At 59.2% G+C, this 22,947-nt stretch overlaps 2 protein-coding genes across 2 annotated transcripts; one reads left to right on the top strand and one right to left on the bottom strand.

Moving 5' to 3' along the window:
- Positions 1-228: 228 nt before the first annotated feature.
- On the top strand, positions 229-6,561 carry KIAA1614 (KIAA1614 ortholog). The gene is made up of 10 exons (XM_040565045.1): positions 229-277; positions 789-1,310; positions 1,768-1,831; positions 2,956-3,102; positions 3,533-4,641; positions 4,716-4,800; positions 4,945-5,134; positions 5,508-5,605; positions 5,691-5,875; positions 6,019-6,561. Exons 1-10 carry the CDS (start codon positions 268-270, stop codon positions 6,210-6,212), a joined length of 2,604 nt encoding a protein of 867 aa, XP_040420979.1. The 5' UTR covers positions 229-267; the 3' UTR covers positions 6,213-6,561.
- An 836-nt stretch (positions 6,562-7,397) lies between these two features.
- On the bottom strand, positions 7,398-21,955 carry STX6 (syntaxin 6). The gene is given in 9 exon segments (XM_040566384.1): positions 7,398-9,829; positions 11,669-11,763; positions 13,379-13,485; positions 14,696-14,818; positions 16,474-16,536; positions 18,410-18,504; positions 19,112-19,239; positions 19,241-19,279; positions 21,889-21,955. Coding segments are annotated over 9 exon segments (762 nt in total). The 5' UTR covers positions 21,924-21,955; the 3' UTR covers positions 7,398-9,752.
- Between the last annotated feature and the right edge of the window lie 992 nt (positions 21,956-22,947).

Below are 22,947 nucleotides of genomic sequence, written 5' to 3'. Positions count from 1 at the left end.
CGGTTATCCGGGGAAGGGCTCCGGCAGCTGGGGCTGTGCAGCGCTTGGCTGGGAGCCCCGGCATGGAGGAGGAGGAGGAGGAGGACGAGGAGGAGGCGGCCCAGGCAGAGGCAGGGCCGGCCAAGCAGCGGAGCTGGGGCTGGGCTGAAGGGGCCGGGATTTGCTGGTTTGCCTTTCTTTTTTTTTTTTTCCTTTTTTTTTTTAATTTCCTCCCCTGCTTCCTTCCCCTCTTCCGCCTTCCCCTCCCTCTATCCCGGCCCTCTCCTGATGCTCAGGGGTAAGCCCGGCCCTCGCCTCCCGCTGCTGCCGCTCTGCAGGGACCCCGCACACCCCGTCCCCTCTGCTCCCCGTGCCCGGGGGGTGGCAGCGGGGTCCGGCTCACCCAGGGGACACAGGGAGCCCCAGGGGGGTCCCGTGGCCATGCTGGGGGCTTCGCCTGGGGGGCGCAGGGCGGGCGGCAGCACCCGGGGGCCGCTGGGATCACAAGGCCAAGAGGTGCGAGCCTGGGGGCTGCGGGGGCACGGCGAGCTGCGGGCTGCGGCTGCTGCCGCACTGCTGGCGACTTCGGCAAGGTGCTGCTTGTGTGGGATTTCTGCTGCGGGGGCTTTGGGGCTCCGATGGGGCTCAGAAAGTGCTGCTTCCCTGCCTGGCATCGTGTTTGGGTGATGGTGTTCCCCTGCACGCCTCCCCGGGGCCGTAGCCTCGCTTCCGCTCCGTTTCGGATGCAGAGAGGTGCCGGGGCACGTGTGCATGCCCTGGCTGCATTCTCACGCGCTTTCTCCCCACAGGGCACATGGAGGGGGGCCGTCGCCTTGAGCCGGGGCGAGCCCTACGGCCCCCGGCATCACCGGAGCGCCCCGAGCCCCCCCGGGGCCCCCACGCCGTCCTGGAGAGCAAGGTGAAGGCGCTGAAGGAGAAGCGGGGCGCCGGCCGGCCGGGGGCCCCCACGACCACCACCAGCGCTCCCCCCGAGCGCCCCTCGCCCAAAAAGCCCCGGCCCCGCAGGGGGAAGCCCGGGATGGACGCGGCGGTGGCGGAGCCGCGGGCTCAGCTCCGCACCTACCTGACGGACGGGCTGCTGGACGCCGGGGAGCCCCCGGAGCCCTCCCACGGCACCCAGGGGACACGGAGGGTGCCGGGGGGTAGCCAGCAGCACCCCAAGGAGGGGTCCCGGGGCGGTGCCCCCCCAGCAGCGGATGGCGGCGGGGCGGTGGCAGGCTGGGAGCCGCTCTCCTTGGCCGAGCGGGTGGAGAGGAACCGGCGGCTGCTGCAGGAGGTGCTGGGGCTGGCGGCGGCCGGCTCGGCGCACGGTGAGTGCCGGGGCTCCGGGAGGGATCGGATCCTCCTCGACGCCTCTGTGGAGGCAGTGGGAGGCTGTGGGGCTGGCTTCGAGCAGGCTGGGGCGCATGCTCCTGGCCCTCATGCAGGCATCGGGGCCAGCGGGGGGAAATTGCCCCGATAAAAGCAGGGCTGAGGGACCCCCGCCCCGATTCCTCAGGTTTTTGAGGTTTTTAGGTTTTTCCCTGTGCAAGGCAGTGCCAGAAAAGGGAATTCATTTCTCCTTCCAAAGCGCACACCTTAAGGGTCTCTATCCCTGCCAATGTGCCCTGCACGGGGCTGCCCCGGGTCCTGAAATGGTTCCCTGGGCTCTCGGGAGCTGAAATTTGGAGAATTGGCCCCCAGAACGGGGTGCTCACCTCAGGGGGCTGGGGGTTAGTAAGGGGCTGGGGGCTCTGACTGACACCTTTCCCTCTCCTCCCAACCCAGAGGTGCTGGCGAGCGATGGGGACTGGGACTCGGGGGTCTCGCTGCAGGACGCCGAGGGCTGCAGGTGGGTCGGCCCCAAAGGCTTCACCTGGGGGTGAACAGAAGGTGCGGGGGGGGGGGGAATTGGGGGCCCCGTGGTGCATCAGGGGGCTTGGTGAAACATGGGGCTTGGTTTGGGTTTTGGGTGGTCCTGTGGGGATCCAGGAGCTGGATTTGATCCTCGTGAGTCCCTTCCAGCTCGGGGGATTTCAGCGTTGTGCGGCACTGGGTGCGAGGCCGGTGGCAGTGTGGTGCTGGGTGCTTGGGGTCCTGCAGGGGAGGAGAGGGGAGCGGGGCAGAAATTTGCCGCAGGTGCTTAGGAGCTTAGAGGAGGCAGGAGCACGTAATCTTGTTGGCCTAATGATAAACCCTGGCGTTGTGGGCTAAAAATACGGGGAGGGACGGGCAGGTGAGCTGGGCTGCGGGGGCAGTGCTGGGGGGGGCTGTGCTGGGCCGGGGGGAGAGGCTGGATGGGGGCAGCAGTTTGGGGTGAAAACACGCCTCTATGGCAATTATCAAATTTCCAGCACTCTGGCAGCTGAAGCTTGGTGGGTGCAAGGCTGAGAGCTGGGGATGCCCATGGGGGCAGCCAAAACAGGGGGTGAAGGGGATCGGACCCCCCCCCCCCCGGCTTGGCATGAGGGGGGATTCCCAAGGGCCGCTGTGCTCCTGCCTTGAATAGGTTAACGCCGGGTTCCCCGAAGTGACAGCCCGAGCTGATTATTTTAATCGGGGGGATTAGGGCCATGGCCAACGGCAGGGGCAGCGCGGGAGCGGGGCCGTGCCCTCGGGCAGCCGCGGGTCCCCCCCCGGGGCAGGGAAGCCCCCAGTGCACAGCGGGAGGGGAGCAGGGCCGGGGGCATCATCCCAAACCTGCAGGGCTGGGGCTGGGGATGCGCCTGCCTCAGTTTCCCCACACACCTCTGGGATGCCCCTGGTGCGGCTCCAGCACCCCGGGGTTGGTGCTGAGCCCCCCCAGATGGCTGCTGTCATGGGTGCAGCAGCGCTGGGGGCTGCCCGCAGGGGTGTCCCCTGCAATGGGAGGCTGGGCCCTGGTTCCTCCCTGCGGAGCTGCGTCGTCACGGCTAAACCACTTCTAATCCCTGTTATTTTTCGCTAATTCCCCCCGCTGCCCCCCCACCCCCCCAGGGCCTTTGTTCCCGGGCAGGAGCTCGAGCTGAGCCCACGCCATGAGCAGGCCAAGCAGCTGCTGCAGCGCGCCCGCATGAAGGCTCGCACGAACCCGCTGCGCGCCAGCCACGACCTCCTCCTCCTCCCCGCCGCCCCGCGCCCCAGGTGAGTCCCAAATCTGTGATAGCGGGGTGTTGCACGTGGATTTAGCACGTAAAACCCGCAGGCATGCTTGCGAAGAGTGCACGTGCAGGGCCAGGGTCCCACCGACTGCACCCTGTCCTCCCTGCCCCAGGAGCACCCCCCCTTGGCCACCCGTCCAATCTTTGCTGCAGGATATTTTTGGGGTGATTCGTGGTTGTTTTAAGGCACTGCGGAGGCACTGTTTGTGCAGGAGAGTTGAGTTTCCCGGCTGGCACGCACTGCCTCCCCGGTGGAGGCTCGGTGCCGGAGGGCGGTGAGGAGGCCGTGTGTGGGGTCACCGCGTTCGGTGCTGGTTAACCACGCGCCTCGTCCCGCGGGAGAGCTGAGCGAGGCCGAGGAGTTGCGCCGGGCAGCCCCGGCAGCTCGCCCACCCGCCCGTCTGTCCCCGCAGCAGGGAGCCCAGCGGGACGCCGAGGCCGAGCTTCGCCCCGCGGGAGGGCGAGGGGCCGGCGGGCGGGAGCCTGAGCGACTCGTCCAGCGGGGAGTCCAGCTGCGGGCCCCGGCGGCCGCGGGGACCCTCCCCGTCCCGCGTGCGCTTCGAGGACGAGTCCGCCCGCGACGCCGAGGTGCGCTACCTGGAGCGCCTGCGGCACCGGCGGCCGCTGGGCTCGGCGCTGGAGCGTGCTGGCAGCGAAGCCCGTGGGCAGCCAGGGGATGGAGCCGGCCCCGCAAAAGCCCGGGGCGGTGACGTCCCCACTGGGGGCAAGTGCCGAGCCTGTGGCTCTCTCCTCGGTGCCGCCGAGCCAGCCGAAAGCAGCCCCGTGGCTCGTGGACGGGAGCATGGAGGGCCTGGAGCTGCCCAGGCAGAGCCCAAATCCCGGCCCCTGGGTCCCGGGGGGTCCCCGCTTTGGATCCTGCCCTCCCGGCAGCGCATCCACACCGAGAAGATCAAGGAGACCTACATTGGGGATGTCCGCCGCACCGACGAGGTGGACTCGGCGCTGGAGAGCACCGACACCTCCGACAGCTGCCGCACGGACAGCGAGGAGGTGGGACCCCGCAGCCCCCACCCGCGGGCTCACCGGGACCCCCGGGCTCGTGGCCACCGGGCCCCCCGGGCCCCAGCGCAGAAGGAGGCGCGGGCTGGCAAGGGGGTGAGCGTGGCCAGCAGCCCCCGGGCTGGGGCTGTGGGCTCGGGGGCACCTTGCCCCTCACCCTCTGGCAGCCGGGATGGGGGGGACCCCAATGAGGCACCGGGCGGCGGCGAGCCCCCAGCCCCCTCCTCGCAGCCAGCGGGGGGTTCCCGTGTCCCTGCGCCCCCCGTCACTGGCGTCACCAGCACCAGAAAAGCCTGCTCCCAGGTGCCTTGCAGGAAAAACCTCACCAGCAGCCGCCGGTGCCTGGAGCCCGATGCTGGGGGCGCTTCCCCCAAACCCGAGGGCGCGGGGCAGCGGCGGGGTCCCTGCGGCCCCATCTGGCTCCCGGGGAGCCCCCTCCGTGCCTTGTCCACCAACAACTGCAACAACACCCGCGGGCAGGACAGCCCGGGGACAGGAGGAGGTAAGAGCTGGGGGCAGGGGGTGCTGGGGTGTCTCTGGTGGGTTTGGGGACCCAACATCGCGCTGTGGTTGCAGGGGCACCGCCACAGCCTGGGTCTGAACCCTCTGGGGATGCTGCCGGGACACCCAGGGTGCAGCAGGACGGGAGCACAGCACCTGGGTGAGTGGTGAGCATGCCTGGCACTGGGTGCGAGGCAGTGGGTACCTTGCCGCACCTCCCCAAAATCACATTGTGGGCTGTGTGTGACTGTTCTGGGGACAAGCCGCTGCTAAACACCGTGGGGCATCATCCCCATCCCTGCAGGGAGCCGGCGCGGGCGGTGAGCCGCAAGGGCAGCGGCGCCTCGGCGTCCTCGGGGCTGAAGAAGCTCCTGAGCAGCCTGAGCCAGAGCACCAAGCAGCGCCTGGGCCGCTTCCGCTGCTACAGCATGGAGCAGCTCCCGGCCCCCAGCAGCAGCCCCGGCATGAAGAAATCGCCCTCGCTGCAGTCCCTGGTGAGCCAAAATGCTGCGGGGGGGTTGTTGGGGGGGGTTGGGGACTGCAACAGAGCGGGGCTGGGGGAGCTGGGGTTTTGTTGCCTTTGGGAGAGCACAGGGGTGCTCACACGTCTTGGGTCCCATGGGTGCGAAATGCCGAGAGGCAAATGGGAAATGGTGGGTGGGAAAGGGGTGGAGAAGCAGGTTTGGGAGGGCAGATGGGGTAATTCAGCTTGGGGAATGGCTTGTGTTTCCCACCTCACCCTGGCAGTTGTGCTGGTGTGGCGAGGGGCTCAAACCGCGGTGATTTGGGAGGGCTCTGGTGCTGTTGGGGTGCCGGTGCCGCACGTCTCAGCCGGGCACACCTCACTAGGTGTCACCCTTCTGCCAGCCCCGAAAAGCCACCTCTGCCCAGAGCCTGCACGCCCTCCTGGGCAAGGCGCCCCGCGCCAGCGCATACCTCCTGCCCCAGCCGGGGCCCAGGGACAGGTAGGACGGGGACGGGGCTGTCACTGTGCTCAGCCCGCGCTTGGCCGCGGTGCCCCGGGGTCTCCGCTCACCCCTCTCCCCGCAGGACGGGGGCCTCGGGGCCGCGGCGCTCGCTCAGCGTGGAGGACATCGGCACGCCCGACCTGCCGCGCACGGTGGGGCGCGTGGTGGAGGTGTTCCCCGACGGCACCAGCCAGCTGGAGCTGCAGCGGCCCCCGCACGGCTCCTTCGGCTTCCGCCTCACCTCCGGGCACGGCCGGCCCGACACAGGTACCGTGGGGCTGTCCCAGTTGTGCAAAAATCACGTGTTTTTTTATTTATTTATTTATTTATTATTATTATTTTGGTTAAATTGTGTTTGTGAGCTGAGCCGTGCCAGCTCGGGGCTCACCTGCCCCTGCCTCCGTCCGCAGGCGTCTACGTGCAGGAGATGTCGGACGCCGGCACGGCCAAGCTGTACGCGGGGCTGCTGGGCGTGGGCGACGAGATCCTGCAGGTCAACGGGGCCGCCGTGTCGGGCCTGGGGCTGGCCCGCATCCGCGAGCTGCTGCTCCGCGCCGACAGCCTGTCCCTCCGCGTGCTCAGGCAGCGCCCGGCCCGCCGGTAGCAGCGGCACGGCTCCCGGGGAGCCCGGCGCGAGGAAGAGGAGGAAGAGGAGAAGGGTGGCCTACAGGCGTCTCTGGACATTTCCAAAGCCGTGGGTCTCGCCGTGGACCTCACTGACAAAGGGACCGTGAGCGGCCCCGCGATGTGCGGTGCGTGGGTCCCCGGGGGCACGGCAGGACCGAGGGCCTGCCCCAGGGCACCACCAGCGTCCCCAGGAGCTGCCCCCAGGGGGTTCCCTGCCAGAGCTGGAAACCTCCACCCATGGGCTGGTGGGTTTCTTTTTAAATTATTTCAAACTGAAAAAAAAAAAATCTATGCATATAAATATATATATATATATATATAATATACACGTAAAAACGTTAACAATTTTTTTTCCCCTCTGCTGGCAGGTGGCGTGGTTGGGCTGGGGTTATGCGGGCTGAGAGGCCTGGAGGGGACGGGTGGTGGGGGAACGTGTCCCAGCCACGTGGGGCTGCCGGTGGGTGCGGGGGGGGGGATGTGGATGCCTTCACGTGGGGCTGAGCCCCCCCCCCCCAGGTGTGCAACCGCAGTGTCCTGGCTGTGGTGTGGCAGCGGGGTGACACGGGCGGTCTCTGGTTGGGCGCTGGGTCTTTGCCGCCTGTTTTCCTGTGGCCTGGTCACTCTAACTCACCTCCATCTGTGTTGCAATGGTGACAGTGCTGGGGTTTGGCTGCCCCCAGAGCTTTCTTTCCAACCCCCCCAGGAGCAAAACGAGCCCCTTCCTTGTGGAGGCCGGGGGGCTCGGGGCTGAGAGCACCCTCCTGGTGCGCGGAGCAACGGGGCGCAGGAGGAAAGCAGGCAGGTGGATGCGTCGGGGTGAGGATGTGTTGGGGTGAGGGTGCTGCTGCACACTGGGGCTGTCTTGCGCTGAAGTGCACGCAATCGGCAGAGCTCCTCGCCTCAAACACCCCGTGCCTGTGGCTGCTGCTGGACGGAGGGCAGGAGGAAATGCTGGGCGGCGTTCACCTGCCGCAGCATGCTGCTTGTGCCTTGAGAACCAGGGGGGCCGATACCCGCAGGTGCTGGCAGGAGCTTTTCCCCCCTTGGTGCACGCTGCCAGCCACCCGTGGGATCCAGCTGCTGCAGTCCGGCTCTGGGCAGGTGGAGACCCCCCCCCCCACATGCCCCCCCAAAAGCAAGGGTTACTGCAAGAGCGACCAGCGAGTTCCTCTGCTGCAACACGCCGGGCAGCAGAAACGCGTTTATTTAGCAGTAAGGGAGGGGAGCACCACCACCAACAGGAAAAGCAAACGTACAGGGGGTACGGCCCGCAGCCGGTTGGGTAGCAGTGACACTGGGACAGACACACGAGCGCCACGGCTGGGCTGCGCTCCGGCAGCACATTGGGCAGAGGAGAGCGTGGTCCTGCGTGGAGCATCAGGAGCTGCTCCTGCAGGCTGCACGACCGTGCTGAAAATAACGTGGGGAAACGGAGGAGCGCCAATTCCTGCAGACAGCAGGGGCAGGTCGGCGTGGCGGCGTTCTCCTTCCCCAGCGCATTTCGGAGCCGGCTTCTCGCGCTGTGCAGGAGGCAGTCCCACGGGCACAGCTCCGTTGTCAGTCCCACACAGCGAGGGTGAGCAGCCCCAGGTGCTCGGACGCAAATCCCCTCCGTAACAACAAGGCTGGCAGGGACAGCAGCAGCACCGTGTGGTGCCCGTGCCCGGAGGATGACCACGGACCTCTGGGGAAACCTCCTCTCAGAGAGGTATCGAGCCCAAGCGCAGCCACTGCGATAGCCAGCCTTGGAAAGGAGACAGCACGTGTTTCTTACAGCGTAACCAAAAGCAACGAGATGCTCTGCAATGATAGAGAGTAACCGCCGCGGTCAGCCGTGCAGCCTGGCGTGAAGGGCACGTGTGCGTTCGATGCAGGAGGAGCCGCCCTGGCACGGCAGCGAAAGGCACTGTGCCACCGGTGTGCCTGCAAGGAGCGACCACGCAGGCGCCTCAACAGAGCCAAAAACCCCGCTGGGGGAGCAGTGTCCAGCCCGGGCTGAGCCTCCCGGGCGGCAGAGCGGTCTAGGTGGTGAGTTTCCCTCTCGGGAGTATGACTCTGGGGGCCTGGTCCGCAATTTCAGCAGAAATCTTAGTGTCAGCGCCAGCTAACTTCCTCCCCCGGCCCCATCTGAGAGCCAGATGGAAGGTGTAAGTCAGCCTGGCGTTTGGTGTCTTTCCCTTCTGAAAAAAAACACCCTTAAATATGGGAGCAGGCTTTAGTAAGAAGTTTCTTCTTTCCAGAAGAGCCGTCCCATATATTCCTGTAGTCAATGTTTGCGGCACAAAACCTGTATTTCTCCCCAGTAATACTGCCAGGGTCAGCTTTCATTTCATTCTGGTATCGCCTACCTGGCTAAATCCTAATTCACCACTGCCGAGACAATCTGGGTGACAAACAACCCAAAGGTAACAAAAGGACTGGGGAGTCATACAGAAGCGTGACCTAGCTTCGAGTTTCCTGGCTTTTGGTTGCTTACAACGGAAGTTTCCAAAAAAATATCAGTTGGGAAAAATTAAGACATCCTATTTACAAGTTCATATGCACTTAAAATACATAGTTAAGCTCCATTCCTCTGAGAATGCGTCCTGCATCTGCAGAAAGAATGTGGCTCAAATGGTCATCAAAAAATCTTTAAAGTTTTTTTCCTTAAAAAAAATAAGTTATTTCAGACCTGACAAATCACTTGCCAAAGGGAAGCAGCTGTTAAACAGAAGCAGTTACTCAGTCATACAAGGGCAAAGAAAGCATCAGTCAACGAGCTTTAGAGGCCTGTATAACAAAGGAGGTGATTTTAAATCTTTAAGAAATCCAGCCTCGGGCAAACGGTCGGCTGCCAGCTCTCAGCGACCCAAGATTAAAGCTGCGGGGTTTCCAATCGCTCCCCTCTTGCCGATGGCAGGACACTACACCTACAGCTCACCTACCTGCAGCGTGTGAGCTCCTGCCAAGGGGTCTGGGAGGCGAATGCCTTGCTGCAGGCACTGCAGTGTTTCGGTGCTATCGGGGCGGCGCTGAGCCGGGCCGTGGGTGCGTATTCACGTCGGGTTTCACGGCCCTGCTCTGCTCCTCCCCGTAATGCTTTTTTGGCTGGCGAGCACCCCCGGGCTGGCGATGCAGTTTGTAATGCTCGGTGAAAGGGTTCCTCCCCCTGCGCCCCCCCGGGCTCTCTGCTCTGTGTCCACACGGGACCACTGCGACTGGCTCATACCTGCGAGGGGCGAAGCGCAGTGGTGAAGTCCCCCCCCGGCTGCCTGGGTCCAGATCACACCACACCGGGTAAAGGAGGCAGCTCGATGATGTGGGGGAGCCACAAATTGCTCCTGTCCTCCTTCCGCCCTCGCCGGGGCCTGGTGAGAGTGGGCAGAGCCAAGCCTCGGTCCTCGGAGGAGAACGGTGAGAGCCAGGTGCAGGTTTTCTTGACGGGGATCTCTGGGCGGACGGAAACACTGAGAGTTTCATTTCCCCATGCTATAAGGGTGGGGGGATGGAGAAGAGGCGTCCGAGGAAGTTCAGTCCATCACAGGACGAAAAACAGGACGAGCACCACCAGCAAGATGACAAAGAGGACGATAATCGCACACCACTGCCGTCGATCTGGAAGAAAAAGGAAGAGTCAGTCTCCCTACTTTAACACAGAAGGAAAGCTGGGGAAGAGCTTTTCTTCACTGTACTGCTAGGACTCCAATTTAAGCTAAAGAAGCCATAAATGCTGAAGGAGCAGCTCTTGGAACAGCAGGACAAGCAGCACGTCCCCTGCAGGCTCATCACTACAGTCCACGGGGTGACAGCCTTTGGTCTCCAGGATGCTGCTGTTTTTTGGGACGGTTGTGCAATTTTGAGGTTTCTCCCCAGTCACGTTCAAGCAGACTTGATAAGCTGGTCCAAAAGTGATCGGGAAGAACAAGCAGAGGGCTGCTGTGTTGCTGCTTGTTTGTGGAGTAACCCTGTTTGCTAGAGGAAAAAGAAGGGGGCAGTGAAAGCTTCCTTAAAAAGCTCTGCTGGGAAGAGCTTGCTGCAGCTCCCCTTAGAAGTGCCAGGAATGAGTTTTCCCCAGCATTTCTTCTGCAAATTGCCAGCCCCTGTGCATGCTCTGCAGATGCTCCACACTGCATCGCCTCTGGGATCTGCTCCAGGGCGCTCAGCGCACCACCAGAGCAACTTTGGCTTTCTTCTGGAAAAATGTCCTAATGCCTTTTACAGAGTTAAACCGTCAGCCCGTACTGCTGCTCTACGACGTCTGACACCGTTTTGCTCCCACGGTGAAAGTTTCCCCCCATCTGGATTCGTGCTCGGCTCCGACTTCCTGGCACCAGCAATGGTCACGATGCGAGCTGGGGCTGCACCGCAGAAGCCACATTACTTGCGCGGTGCCTGACTCCCCCCGGATGAGCTCTGTCTGCAGCGGGCTTTGGGGGTGGGACGCGAGGCTGCGCAGCTGCTGTCGGGCCGCGGCTACGTCTGCACGGCAGAAGCACAAAAGCCCCTGCAGGGTGGTGGTGCAAGAGCTGGGACAGAGCCCTCCCAGCCAGTCCTGTCACTTTGTGACTCCAGCAGCAGCAGCAATGCTCTCTCACAGCTGTCTGAAGCACTCTGCAACGATGGAAGCGTTCTTCCCAGAGGACAGGGGCGATACACATCTGCCAGCGGTTGTGCTGTCGCGGAGCCTGTGGATGGGGCCCTGTTTCCACAACCCTGTGACTTCCCTGGCCAGCCCAGTCCCGCAGAGCAGACTTCTCTTCTCTCGCTGCTGCCTCCACCAGCTACACGAGCACCGAGAGGGGCAACGGAGGCAGGCGGCGGGGACTTCCCGGCAGGCAGGAGCTTCCTGTTTGCTCTGCCCGTGGCGCCCGGCCAGCCGCCAGCCCACCAGGTTCGGGTGCAGCCTTATAAGGGCTTTTCTCACGGGCTCGGCCTCACCCGGCGCAGAAATCTCGCCTCTTTCCTCCATCAGCTGAGAGACGCCGACAGTCCCCGCGTCTGCAGGGCTGGCGCCAGCAGCCCAAGGGCAGGCGAGGTTTGGAACGGGGCTCGGCAGCGGGGGGGGAGCCACGCACACACGGTGGCAGTGTTTTATGCCACCTTGAAAGCTTTTGCTCAGCAGGTGGCCTGGGAAACGTGCAAGCAGCGGAGGAGGCTGCAGAGCCTTCCCTCCTATCCTCCGTGAAGGGGATTTTCCCGCTGCAGCAGTAACAACATAAATAGAAAGGCATCTGTAAATAAAACAAAGGCCGAGGACAGGCTGCAGAGCAGTGTCTGGGCACGAGCAGCTGCAAGCTTTGGAAGTCATCCCCGTCTCCAACCTTCTGTGCACCCAGAGCTGCTCCCTCCCCTCTGCTCGGCTCTGGGTGGGTGGGAGCACGCAGCACCCCAGCCCTAAAACCCAAGCACTTCTCTCCCCGCTTCTGGGGCCGGATGCCACTTCCCAGGACCTACCGCTCGTCATGTGAGACACTTTTGCGAGCTTCTTCATGACGTTATCGAGCCGCGAGTGAGTGCTGTCCAACTCGTGGGAGAAGTCGTCCAGCATCCTGGGGACAGAGAAGCACGGTACTCATCACCAAGCAAAGCCGCATGTGCCTCCAGAGCTGCTCGGCGTGCCCACATACGCTGATCAAAACGCCAAGCTGATCAGTGCAGAGAAAAGCCCAGCAGCTTGGTTTCCTGAAAGCACCCGAAGCGGGGACGACAACTGGAGCAGCAGCTCTGCTGTGGTGGAAAGTGAGAAGTCATTTGGGACACGCATTGGTCTGGTCCCCCTAAGTGCTCAGAGAAGAACTCTGTGCGTATCTACAGGGTGAGGAGTGTGTGCAGGGGTCCTCCTTTTAAGAGGAAAGTCTTGTTTATAATCCATGATTAGCAGAGAATGGTGAGATCTAGGTGCCAGTTTGGGCTTTAAATCCCTTCAGGGCTTGCAGTTGAAGCTAAAATCTTGTACCAGTCACATATCAAAGAGGAATGGGATTTGCAATAGCTTTTAGGGTGCTTTTAAGCTCTGTATGGAAGTTACCCCTCCAGTTCCTCCACACAGCAGCTGCAATGATCTGGAAGCCTTTCTGGAGCCTTTCTGAAGCTGCGTTTTGTTAGTGCCAAGAACCCACTTGAAGACAGACGAGCACATCCAGCATCACGGCTATCCCACTCATCTCCAGTGAGTGGGACTTTAAAGCTTAACGCGTTTAAAAGGACAGCTTCCTTCATTTGGAGTTCTAGGGCACTTGTTAAACCTTCTCTTGGTGGAGAAAAAGGAGTTGTAAAACTTGTATTGCCTTAATTATCTGCTGCTGTCTAGCAAGCACTGATCGCTTAGGAGGAAATCTAGAAACGGACACACCACACTGACCTGCTTCGCAGGAATTCCTACAGGAGGTGGTTTAAAGTTCCTCCTGTCCACCAGAGACATCACGTCACATGGGGCATCGCCCTCCGGCCTCCCATCAGCCAAACGAACCCTCCAGGTGTCTCTGTTAGTCTGCATACCTGGCAACTTTATGCTCTCGTTTGCAAAGGACATGCACAGGGAAAGAAATCTAATTTGTATGTAAATGGGTGGATACAAATGACTTTGCGAGCTATCCCTTAACCCTTTGTGTGGGTGAGGGTTATTTTTAGCTTTAGCTATGAACGCAGCTCTGTGCTGCATGTTTTAAGGCTGGCACGGCAGAGCTCTGAGCTCCCGGGTCACGCAGCTCCGTGCAGTTTTCCATGGGTAGCACAAAACCCTGCGGAGGGGGAAAGCACCCAGTATCCCTACTAGAGCAGTGCCCGCCCTCATCTGCTCAGTACTGCTGGCTGCCTGAAGTCAAGGAGCATTACTGCGTGCCTTAAGGGTGGTGTTTAAAAAAAGAGCAAGAGAGAAGGCAAGGTAAACTGGCAGCTAAACCTGCCCCAGGTGCAGGCTTTCAAAGCAACAAGACTGTGGTTGGATCCTCGCAGGCTGCAATAAGAAATGCTTTCTGCTGCCTGAAATCAAAGGCAGTCTAGGGTGCTGGAGGGGACGAGCTAGGAGAGACTGCCCGAGGGACTGGGAAATTCAGGGACTGAACGGGGGCAGAGGTGTGGCAGCGAGGACCCCCAGCTGTGCTGAGGACCCCCAGGTGTGCCGCAGCCAGCCCCACACCCTTTGGTGCCACGTCTCCCACTTACACTGCCTGCTCCTCCAGCTCCCCGCCGATGCGCTGCGACATGTTCTTCAGCACCCCGATGCTGCCAGAGACCAGCTCCAACTGCTCATCTTGCTGCTCCACGATCAGCTGGGGGCAACGAGAAAGGGAACGGGTGATTACAGGTCTGCTGCATCAGGGCCAGCTGCTCAGGTGGAGGGACAATCACCACTGCGGTGCCTGGAACAGACCTAGGGCTCCAGGACTGTATTTCTAAGAAATGCCTGAGAAGTGGCGGCAGCAGCACAGCCTCCCCAGCCTTCCTGCAGCACAGCTGGCTGCAGTCTCCCCTGCCGTGCCTGCACACTCAGCCTCAGCTTAGCCACGCTCCCTCCCTGCTGCACTCACCACCAAGATGGCTTTGCAAAGCCGAAGGACCTGGCCAGCAAAACCTCCTCCAGCTTTGCTGCCTGCAGCAGGAGCCGTGCTGGTGCCTAACCCAGAGCACGCTGCAGTTAACAAGGGGTTAATGCAAGTCCGAGGCTGCCGCAGCTTCTCCAGCTAAAAATAACAAGTCTGGTTCTCAGCGTGCCACAGGAATAGGTCTGCTGATGTTTTAAGTCACTTTCAGGGCACAATCACGCTGAGGATTTGGTTTACCCTAGTTACCTACTTCTGAGCCTATTTATCTTCCTCCAGTCACTAGGTAAAACTCGCCTGAAAGCCGGGGTGGTGGTGAGTGTCAGGAGCTTCAGCAGTTTGCTGCCTCCGCAGAGTGGCCTATTTAAGGGCCCGTGCCTGGGTGGGCTGCTGCAGGCGGGTCTGTGCTGCTCGGGCACTGCTCCAGGCAAACTCCCCCGGCTCCAGGGAAGCACCTTGCCAGGGCTTCTCGCAAAGCCCTCGCGCAGGCTTTCTCACGAATCTCATGTTGACAAAGGCAGGAAGAGGAAGCAGCCACGTGCTCCTGCTCCCTCGCTGTTCTGATGAAGATGCGCACAAACAACAGCAAATGCCAGCTCGTTTTTTAGCGAGGGAAAGTTGTGTAAGAAATGTGCGCTCTTCTGGCTGCAAGCTTTCTACTTCCCCGAGGATTTCGGCAGTCCTTGCACTACTGAAACTTCACAGACTACAGCTTCCAGATTGTTTGCCTTCTGTATGTAGCAGAAGACTGAAGCCTCAGTGGTTAAAAACTGCGCCAAGATACATCCGAAGCTGCACCGTACATGGAACACACGCACGGGGATATGCTGCAAGTTAAGACGCCGGCTGTCAGGCTCCTGGATCCAGACCAGCCAAGGACTGGAATTCTTTTTTGGCTCCTGCAGCCTGTCACGGGTCTGCACGGTGCCAGCTGCCTTACCTGTTGTTGAGCTTGCTGCTCCTCAATGAAGTGTGAATTTGCTAACTGCAGCTCCCGGTCCAGACGGCTGTATTTGTCAGGTCCGGAGCTCCAGCTCTGACTGCCGCTTTCTCCCAGGAGTGCCTAAACAGACGCAGAGACCCCTCAGCAACACCCCTGTGCCTGCTCACAGTCCGTCCGCAGGGCGTAGCGGGAAGGCAGACACGGCAGTGCTCCCGTACACACTCACACAGCATCCTTTTCCTCCTGCTCTATCGCTATTCGGAGTGCTGGCACAAACTAAAACAATGCAGTGCCAGCGTGGGAAACCTCTGCGGCCTGATATTGCAGAAACACTGCTCCAGCACCGGGAGAGCCGGAGCACGACCGACAGACAGCGTAAGCAGGTTTGTGCACCATGTTCTTCGATTCAGGTTACCCGTTCCTCTGGCGCACTGCTGAGTTGCCAGCGTACCAGATCACGCTTGCTACCTGCTCTACAACCTCAATGGAGAGGCTTGTGCAAAGCCAGCAGAGACGTGGCTTCCCAGCCGAGCGCGCCTGGGCCCTGGAAGGAAGTTCTGCTGCAGCTTCCACAGAACGGCCTCTGTTTGGCAGCCCCAGCCCTTGAGGGTCAGGTCACCAGCAGCCGAAAGCCAGCCTCTTGGGCGCAGAGGCGTGCTGGAAAAGCTGCTGCAGCCCAGCACAGCTCGGGCTTTGTGGTCTGGAGGGAAGGCGAGGGGCTGGGGAAGGGAGAGGAAGGCGGCAAGGGGAAACCAGTTTTCCTGACCAGATGTCGCCGCGTGAGCTGGGCCATATGGTCCTCCTGCGGCTAGCAGGAGCTTAAAGGAAAGGAAAGCAGCAAAACTCAGAGACAGCTACAGACTTGGGGTGAGCAAGGGGGTAAGGGACTCTGCTTCTCCACTTTTTGCCAAGCACCTCAGTCAAGCCTGTAAAAGGCTCAGGAAATCAGCTCTGTGCCTCAGCAGCTTGCTGCAGTTTGTCCTTTTTGCCACCAGTGGTAAGACTGATGCAGTCAGGTAAGTTTGTTGTATGAACAGCACGCCAGCTTTTACAGAGGCAGCTCTGGGAGTCATTTCAGAGATCTCCTTACAGTTTCCCCATCAGCTGAGAAGCACAAGCTGCATCTGTTCCTATTCCTTAGATTACAAGCGCAGACAACCTGAGACTCCTTGAACTTCTTCCGTTTTCCTACACGGTTAACTATTACAAGCGGTAGCTATTCGTAAGGGTATGTGCTGTCCTGGCTCCTAAATACAGTGGAGCACAGGACTACATTTACAGGCATGGATTCTGACTCTGTTCCTCCTGAAGCCGAGGGAGATTCCCCTTTCTGCAGCGTGATGCAACGCTGACGGTTGTACGCAACCATTTCTGAAGACAGAGACAGATGGTGAGTGGTGACTTACTGCCTTCAGACAGGCCTGAAGGAGGGGGGCAGCAACGTGCCTGCGAGCACCAACGCTCTCAGGTCAGCAAGACAGGCATGGTTCAAACACACAGCTTTGCTGCAGCACACAAGCCCCTTCCCAGAATAAATGGTTTTAAGGGGATGAGCTGCAAAACGGGATATATATTGTAATTATAGCTTTTAGGGAGTTTTAATCAATTCTATACGCTCTACCTTATGATGTGGGACCCCAGACTACGTGGAAATTAAAGTTTCACCTAACACGTATCTTAAAAACAACAGGTGCTAGAGCTGATAAATACTCCTTGCTCTTTAAAGTACCAAATAGCCACTGCATTCGCTTAACTTGCCCATTTCTGATTCTCACCTGTCTGTTTTTTCTTTCAGCCAGTGCTTGCATGGAGGAGTTTGACATCTGATCCTTCATCTCCTGTTTGTTCAAAGAGAGAAGTAGTACGTGAGCATTAGATTTGAGATGACAGGCAGCTTCAGTTTGATTACCAGGCTGTCTATAACCAAAAGCTTTCTTTGGGGGAGTGGAGGAAGAAAGATTTTCTTTGAAAACATGCTGTTTTGATGGGTCTGGAAAGATGTTGTTAAAAGCTCCATTGCAGTTCATTGTCTTACTAATATCAGGATAAATGGCAATAGGGTATCTTGAAAATATTCCTTATTTACTACTCGTTCTGTTCTGCTACAGCCAGAAAGGCTATGGTTTGTGTAATACTAATGTTCCTATTGATAGGCTGTAAGGAAGAGTTACGCTCTTGAATGTCGTGGAAGCCTATAGCCTGCACTATTCCCAGTTGCATCGGGTTTAATATTGCATAGGACGAGACAGATGTCCTGCCCTGTGGCCACCTCTCTGACTGTGCCTACGTTTTGTCTCTTATGAATTACGGTTTGCTCGAGTTCCTGTAAAAGATGGCTAGCCACAGAAAGATACCAATTACAATGTGAAGTTTTTATGGTTTTTATATGATCCAGCGTATGCTGATCATTAGGCTGATCCACCTCATCCACCAGCACAGTTCTGATGTCACCAGGTATGTTTTACTGTTCAGAGATACGTCACCAGAGCAGCAGATCCCACTCAGTTACTTCTCAGCGGCTAATGCACAGGCTGCTTTGCATCGTGAAACCCCCCCCGTGGAAAATGGAAGTCAACTGCGCAACGCCACTGAAGAATTTCATTTAACAGCAAGAGACGCTGCTCCAAAACCCGTTAGCCAGCAGTTTTCAGTCAGGAAAAGAGGACCCGTAAAGCAGGCTTGCCTCATCCTGTTTGTCTGGGGAGCTGACTACACCAAGGGCAAGGTGGCAAGCACATGCCCGCTGCCGGACCCGGTGTGTTTTCAGAATCAGATCCCAGGCAGCACACCCTAAGAGCTGCATCCAGCCCACAGGACTGCAGGTAGGATAAAAAGCTTGCTGCCAGCCACAGCAGTGCAGCTCATGGAGGAGGAACATCCAAATCATGAGGGAAAGCAGAAAGTAAGCCACGCTCAGCGTAGCTATTAATAAGGGAGAGCACTTCCTAACTAACAGTGTGTTACCAGGCAGGGGGGCTTTTGGGAAGATGTTTCCTTCTCTATTTATTACCACCAAGTTGTTAAAATCCCCCTCTTGCTTCTGAATCCTCCCTAACCACTATGTGAATAAACGCCTCTGCTCCTGCAGGTGCTACTGAGCTTCTCTTCAACGCTGCCTCCAGCACTGAGCTGTGTGAAACCGCTGCCCAGCGGGCAGAGCTTTGCCAGGCCTGCCTCCCTCTGAAGGGCTGGTATTCGAGAGTGAGCTTAAACTAAAAAAAAAATCTTCCCCGAGTTAAAAATAGAGCTAATGGTTTGTTTTGACTGTTTTGCAGCAGTCGGAAGCTGAAGTCACCACGTAAGTAACACCAGCTTTAAACAGCTGTCCGTGTTCAAAGTGGACTCTGTTTTTGAAAACCAGTGATAGGAGCACAGGACAGTCACCACTTCCGTTACCTCTGAAGGGAGGCTGCAGTTTCCCCTGCAAGGCAGAGAGGGGTTTTGAGTCTTCCTTTCCAATTTTATAGGCTTCCAGGTCCATCGGTACAAGAGCAGTGCGCTAGGCAGTGGGGACCCTGCGCCGTTGCTGCTCTGACCCCAATCCAAGCAGCCCCTGGAGGGGAGCACTGGGGAAGAGGAAGGCTGAGAGCAGGGGGGTAGCAGGCTTGTTCTCCTCCCCTGTTCAGCACCGACACGAGCTTTCCTTCCTTCCACCACCTAATCACCCCCCTGCCGCTCCCTCTGCTCCCCCCCAGGCCCTCGGGTCCTTACCCTGACCACCTGCCGCGTGCTCGTGATGAAGGCTTTTCTGACACCCAGCTCTGTTGCATCGAGGTTGAATTTCCGAGGGTTCGCCTCAACGATGCGTAGGAAACGAGTCAAGGAGTCCCCATCAGTGGTGTTCAGTACACACAGACACAACGACCCCGACTGCCTTGGAGGGAGTCTATGAAGCAGCACGTTTCCAGCGTGCTGTGCCTTTTCCCCGAATTTCATTAGCAAAATACCAGACACTGGAGGAAAAAAAAAGCATGGCAGCAGCACTCAGCACAGTACATGCACCAGCATGAGGTTTCTCTCTTGCTTTTTTTTGGTTCTCCAGTGCTCTGCAGCGCTTTCGGGAGTGTTCAGCTGAACACAAGGGAAAAGGAATAATTCTGGAAGCCAGCCTAGAGTATGACTGACTACACAGAAACCCAAATTCGTACCGCACAACAGGCTTTTTAGAACAAAGCATCTTATAATATACCTTGTCAAAAGGAAAACAAAAAGGCAGAGGGAAATCCTTTTGCTGAACACATTTGCCTTCCTTTCTCATTTGCCGTTTGAGAAAAGCTGAGGTACGTGCAAAATTTGATCCCAAACAGTCCTGATTTCTGCAAAAAGTAATGACTAGCAAGCACTGGTGCTCAGCTGTTCATTACAACCCAGGAACTGCATGCCCCAACCTCCAAAGGACCACAGAAAGGATATTAATTGTTTCATCCAAGTCTTCCAGGTCCCACTCAATGCTCCGCAGATTGTTCCTGAGCTCATTAGTGGTCCAGTCGATTTCTTCTCGTGTGGCGATGGAGGGATCTTGCAAGAGCTCTGTCCACCTGGAAGAGCCCCTGTGCGGTGTTCACAGCTTTCTGCACCTCCCTGCAGTCGTGGTGATTAAAGAGAAGTGAAGGGATTACAATCTGCAGTCACGCTGGGGCAGCGCCACATCCAAAAGAGTTTGGAAGCGCAGCCTCCTCCCAGACATCTTTCCTTCAATCATCTTTAGTTTATTTCGTAAAATAAGGATTTACCCACTGGACAACCTGGCCTCCTGTTGAAGCACAGAGTGATGAGCACTAACAACTTCCAGGTCAGCTCCCACGATTAACGAAAGGAGCTACTTCTTTAGGGGCAGTTTCTGCTGAGTGTCGTGAAGGCAAGACAGGGCAGCGTGAGCGTCTGAAAAACGCTGCTCCTCGGCAATTAGTATTTTGCATTCCTCTCAACAGCTTTCCTCTAAAGACTGTTGACTACCTGAGCAGGATACCCCAAGGGCAAACAAAATTACAGGAACCCGTCCCCACAATAGAGTCAGGCAGACTGTTGAGTGCAGCACTGTTTATTTTAATTTAGCATAAAAAAAATACACAGCTCTACTACGCTGGCTTAGGGAACAGAAGTCTTTTCTGCTGCTCTAAGCTTTTTGGAGACGAGCGCATTCACGGCATGGGAACGCCGGCTCTGCTGACAGCACTGACCACTGCATTCGTGGTGTGGGGCGAGCAGCAGGTAAGCGTCGGTACGTGCCATTATCTGTACCTACAAACGCTGCAGTTTATAGGTACAGGGGGAGCCAAGACGAGGGATGCAGACAATTAATACGCTGCTGTGATAGCCCATGGAAAGGTGGCCACTAGCCCAAGAGCTTGCACGCAGCATCCAGGTAAGATGCAGGTATTTATCCCCAGCAAAGGAGTTTATCCATGGGGGGAAGCCCAGAATGGATGAACCATGTCTGCACCCTCCAGCCCTTGCAGGGATATGAGGACTGCAGCTCTCTCTGCCTTGCACCATGGCCTGAAGCACTCAGTTTTGTTGCCTAAGCAGAAGTTTCTCTGCACCATGACGTGTTCTTCCTCTTCTCGCACATCTGTGTCTCCACGTCTGCTACATCTAGTGCCCTGAAGTCAGCAGCTGGCATCAAGGATCTGGTGCGCTTTGTTCCCTCCACTACTTGCTAGCAAAAGTTGTTTTTTCACCTGAGCGTACTTGGGGAAGTACCTGCGAGCAGGAATTCAAAGCAAAGCTGGATGTCCTATTGGGAGGAGTTAAGAACGCCAGGAAAGCAAACTAAACACAATGTGGCTGGGCCCAGCCACCACCAACCCCTTCCACCCCAATCTGCTGGCTAATAATTAACGCCAGGACAGCAGAAGGTCCCCTCTCCCCTCCCAGCCCTTCCCCTTGCGGCACGGGAATCTCTCTGGAAAGTTTGACAGGCCGTTTGCTCCCCACCCATGGCGATTCCTATTTTTTCCCCCAGCACCAGCTCGACCTGGCAGCGATTCACTTTCGCTGGCTGCACCAGCAGCCTTTCCCACACCTCTCACACTTGCTGGGCCGTTCCCACCGCTCCCCTCTGCCCTGAGCACTGTGCCAGCCTGATGCTGGGTAGGGCACCAATGCACAGCACGAGCTGAAGGTGGCTCCATGCTGAATTTTAGATGCTGGCTAAGGTGCTTTCACCCTGTTATTTACGGTTTTCCTCCTCCGGCCTCCACCGCCTTTGTTTTGTGTCTGCCTTTGTTCAGGCTTTCCTCTGCTTGGTTTCTCTCAGTACCACTGTCTTCCCTGCAGTTTCTCCCCCAGCCTGGTGCCTGATCCTCTCACTCCCCAAGAACACCAGGCTCTGGCGTTTTGGGGACACCCCTACCGATGGGGTGACCTGGAAAAGAGCCCCACGCTGCCCACCGCACGGTGACATTTGTCATTGCCACCTGGCTCGGAGCTGGGCCACCACACCGGCGTGCCAGGAGCTGCACCTGCAGCAAGCACACCTCCAGCTCTCCTCTGCCTGCGTCTCGTCTTGGGCCGTGCCTGCGGAGCTGCCTTCGGGGGCTCCTTCTGCTCGGAGAGCCCCTGGGCAGGCAGCAGGGAGTTTGCGCAGGGGCGCCCCAAATGTCCACCTGGCACAGGGCTGCATGGAGGGGGGGCTCTGAGACTGTGTGTGGGGCATCCCGGGGGACTGAGACTGGCTTTGGGGTGACAGCAGCGGGGGTGTGGGGCTGGATGCCCCTCCTCGCCCCCATGTCCCTTCCTCATCCTCACCGAGCCCCCCAGCCCTAACCCTTGCTCTCCTCCCAGACCCCCTCCCAGACCCCCCCATCCCCACCCCTCACCTTTCCCCTCGCAGCCCCCCAGTCAGGGGTTTGGCTGGGACTGAGTTATTTATTTTTAGTGCCAAAACCATGACGAGCCCCACCAACCCCTACACCCCCAACCCTCACCGACCTCCCACACCCCTTCCTCCCCCTCATTTCCCCCCAAACCCTACCCCTCGCTCCCCCCCCCCACAGACACCCCCACACCCCTTCCTCCTCCTCGCAGCCCCCCAAAACCCTAAACCCTCACTCCCCCCAACCCTCCCCCTTCCCCTCACCGCCACCCCCAAACCCCAACCCCCGCTCCCCCCCCCCCCAGCCCCAATCCCGCCCCCCCAGCCCCAGACGGGTGCCCCCCCCCCTCAGCCCCCCCCCCGCCCCGCTCACCCCTTCACCACGAAGAAGGGGTCTTCCATCGACATGATGGCGCCGCCGCCGCCGAGCGCCCCGGCCGCCGCGCCGCCCTCCCCGCACCGCATGCGCGCCGCCCCGGCCCCGCTCCGCCCCGTCATGGCGGAGCCCGGCCCCGGGGCGGCCCGGCCTGAGTCCCGGTGGCCCTCAGGGTCGGGGGGTGCCCGGGGTGGAGGCTGTGCTGCCTCGGGGTCCCCTCTCCCTCAGCTCTGATGTGATTTTGGGAAGGGAAGACGCCGGTGGGGCTGGGTCGTGGCAGCCCGGCAGCCCCAGGCTGGTGGGGAGGTGGAAGTGTTCCCCTCAGAGCTGCCGTGCCATGGGGCTGGGGGAGCACGGGGGGCAGCCCCTGGCTTTCCTCCATCCCCAACCCTTCTCTGGGGGAGGGTCCCTGTTCCCTCAGCCCTGCTCTCTGGACGGCCTCTCCACCGTGGGGCTCCAGGCTGTGGGTGCCGGCAGCCCTGGGCTTGGAAAATTTGTCAGAGGAGGAACGTCAGTCCCAGGGGACAGGCAGCAGCAATCCCCCAAATCTTGGCCCCAGTGGGGCTCTTGAGGAGGCAGCAATCCCTCAAATCTTGGCTGCAATGGTGGTTCTTGAGGCAGCATCATTCCCCCAAATCTTGGCCCTTATGGTGGCTCTTGAGGAGGCAGCAATCCCCCAGATCTTAGCCCTGATGATGGTTCTTGAGGAGGCAGCAGCCATCCCCCAAATCTTGGCCCCAGTGGGGCTCTTGAGGAGGCAGCAGCAGTCCCCCAAACTTTGGCCCCCATGGTGGCTCTTGAGGCAGCAGCAATCCCCCAAATCTTGGCCCTGATGGTGGCTCTTGAGGAGGCAGCAGTCCCACAAATCTTGGCCCCATTGACCAAAGGGCATGCCCCTACCTGCGCCTTCCTAACGTGGCCGTGGTCCAGCCCCCCCTAGCAAAGGCAGAGCTGCTTTGCTTACGGGCAGGCTCCGAACCCATTTGCAGAGATGCCTCCTCAGCATGGGAACCGGGGAGGTCGCTTTTGCAACCACAGCACGCTTACTCATTGAGT

The sequence above is a fragment of the Cygnus olor genome, chromosome 8 (assembly GCF_009769625.2).
Source record: "Cygnus olor isolate bCygOlo1 chromosome 8, bCygOlo1.pri.v2, whole genome shotgun sequence".
NCBI classification, from domain to species: Eukaryota; Metazoa; Chordata; class Aves; order Anseriformes; family Anatidae; genus Cygnus; species Cygnus olor.
Note: the sequence above shows the minus strand (reverse complement) of the source record. Positions and strands in the feature narration are given on the sequence as shown.

Coding starts and splice junctions, on each gene's coding strand:
- KIAA1614 (XM_040565045.1), top strand. Junction 1,832..2,955: donor CAGGACGCCGAGGGCTGCAG/GTGGGTCGGCCC, acceptor CCACCCCCCCAG/GGCCTTTGTTCCCGGGCAGG. Junction 5,876..6,018: donor GCACGGCCGGCCCGACACAG/GTACCGTGGGGC, acceptor CTCCGTCCGCAG/GCGTCTACGTGCAGGAGATG.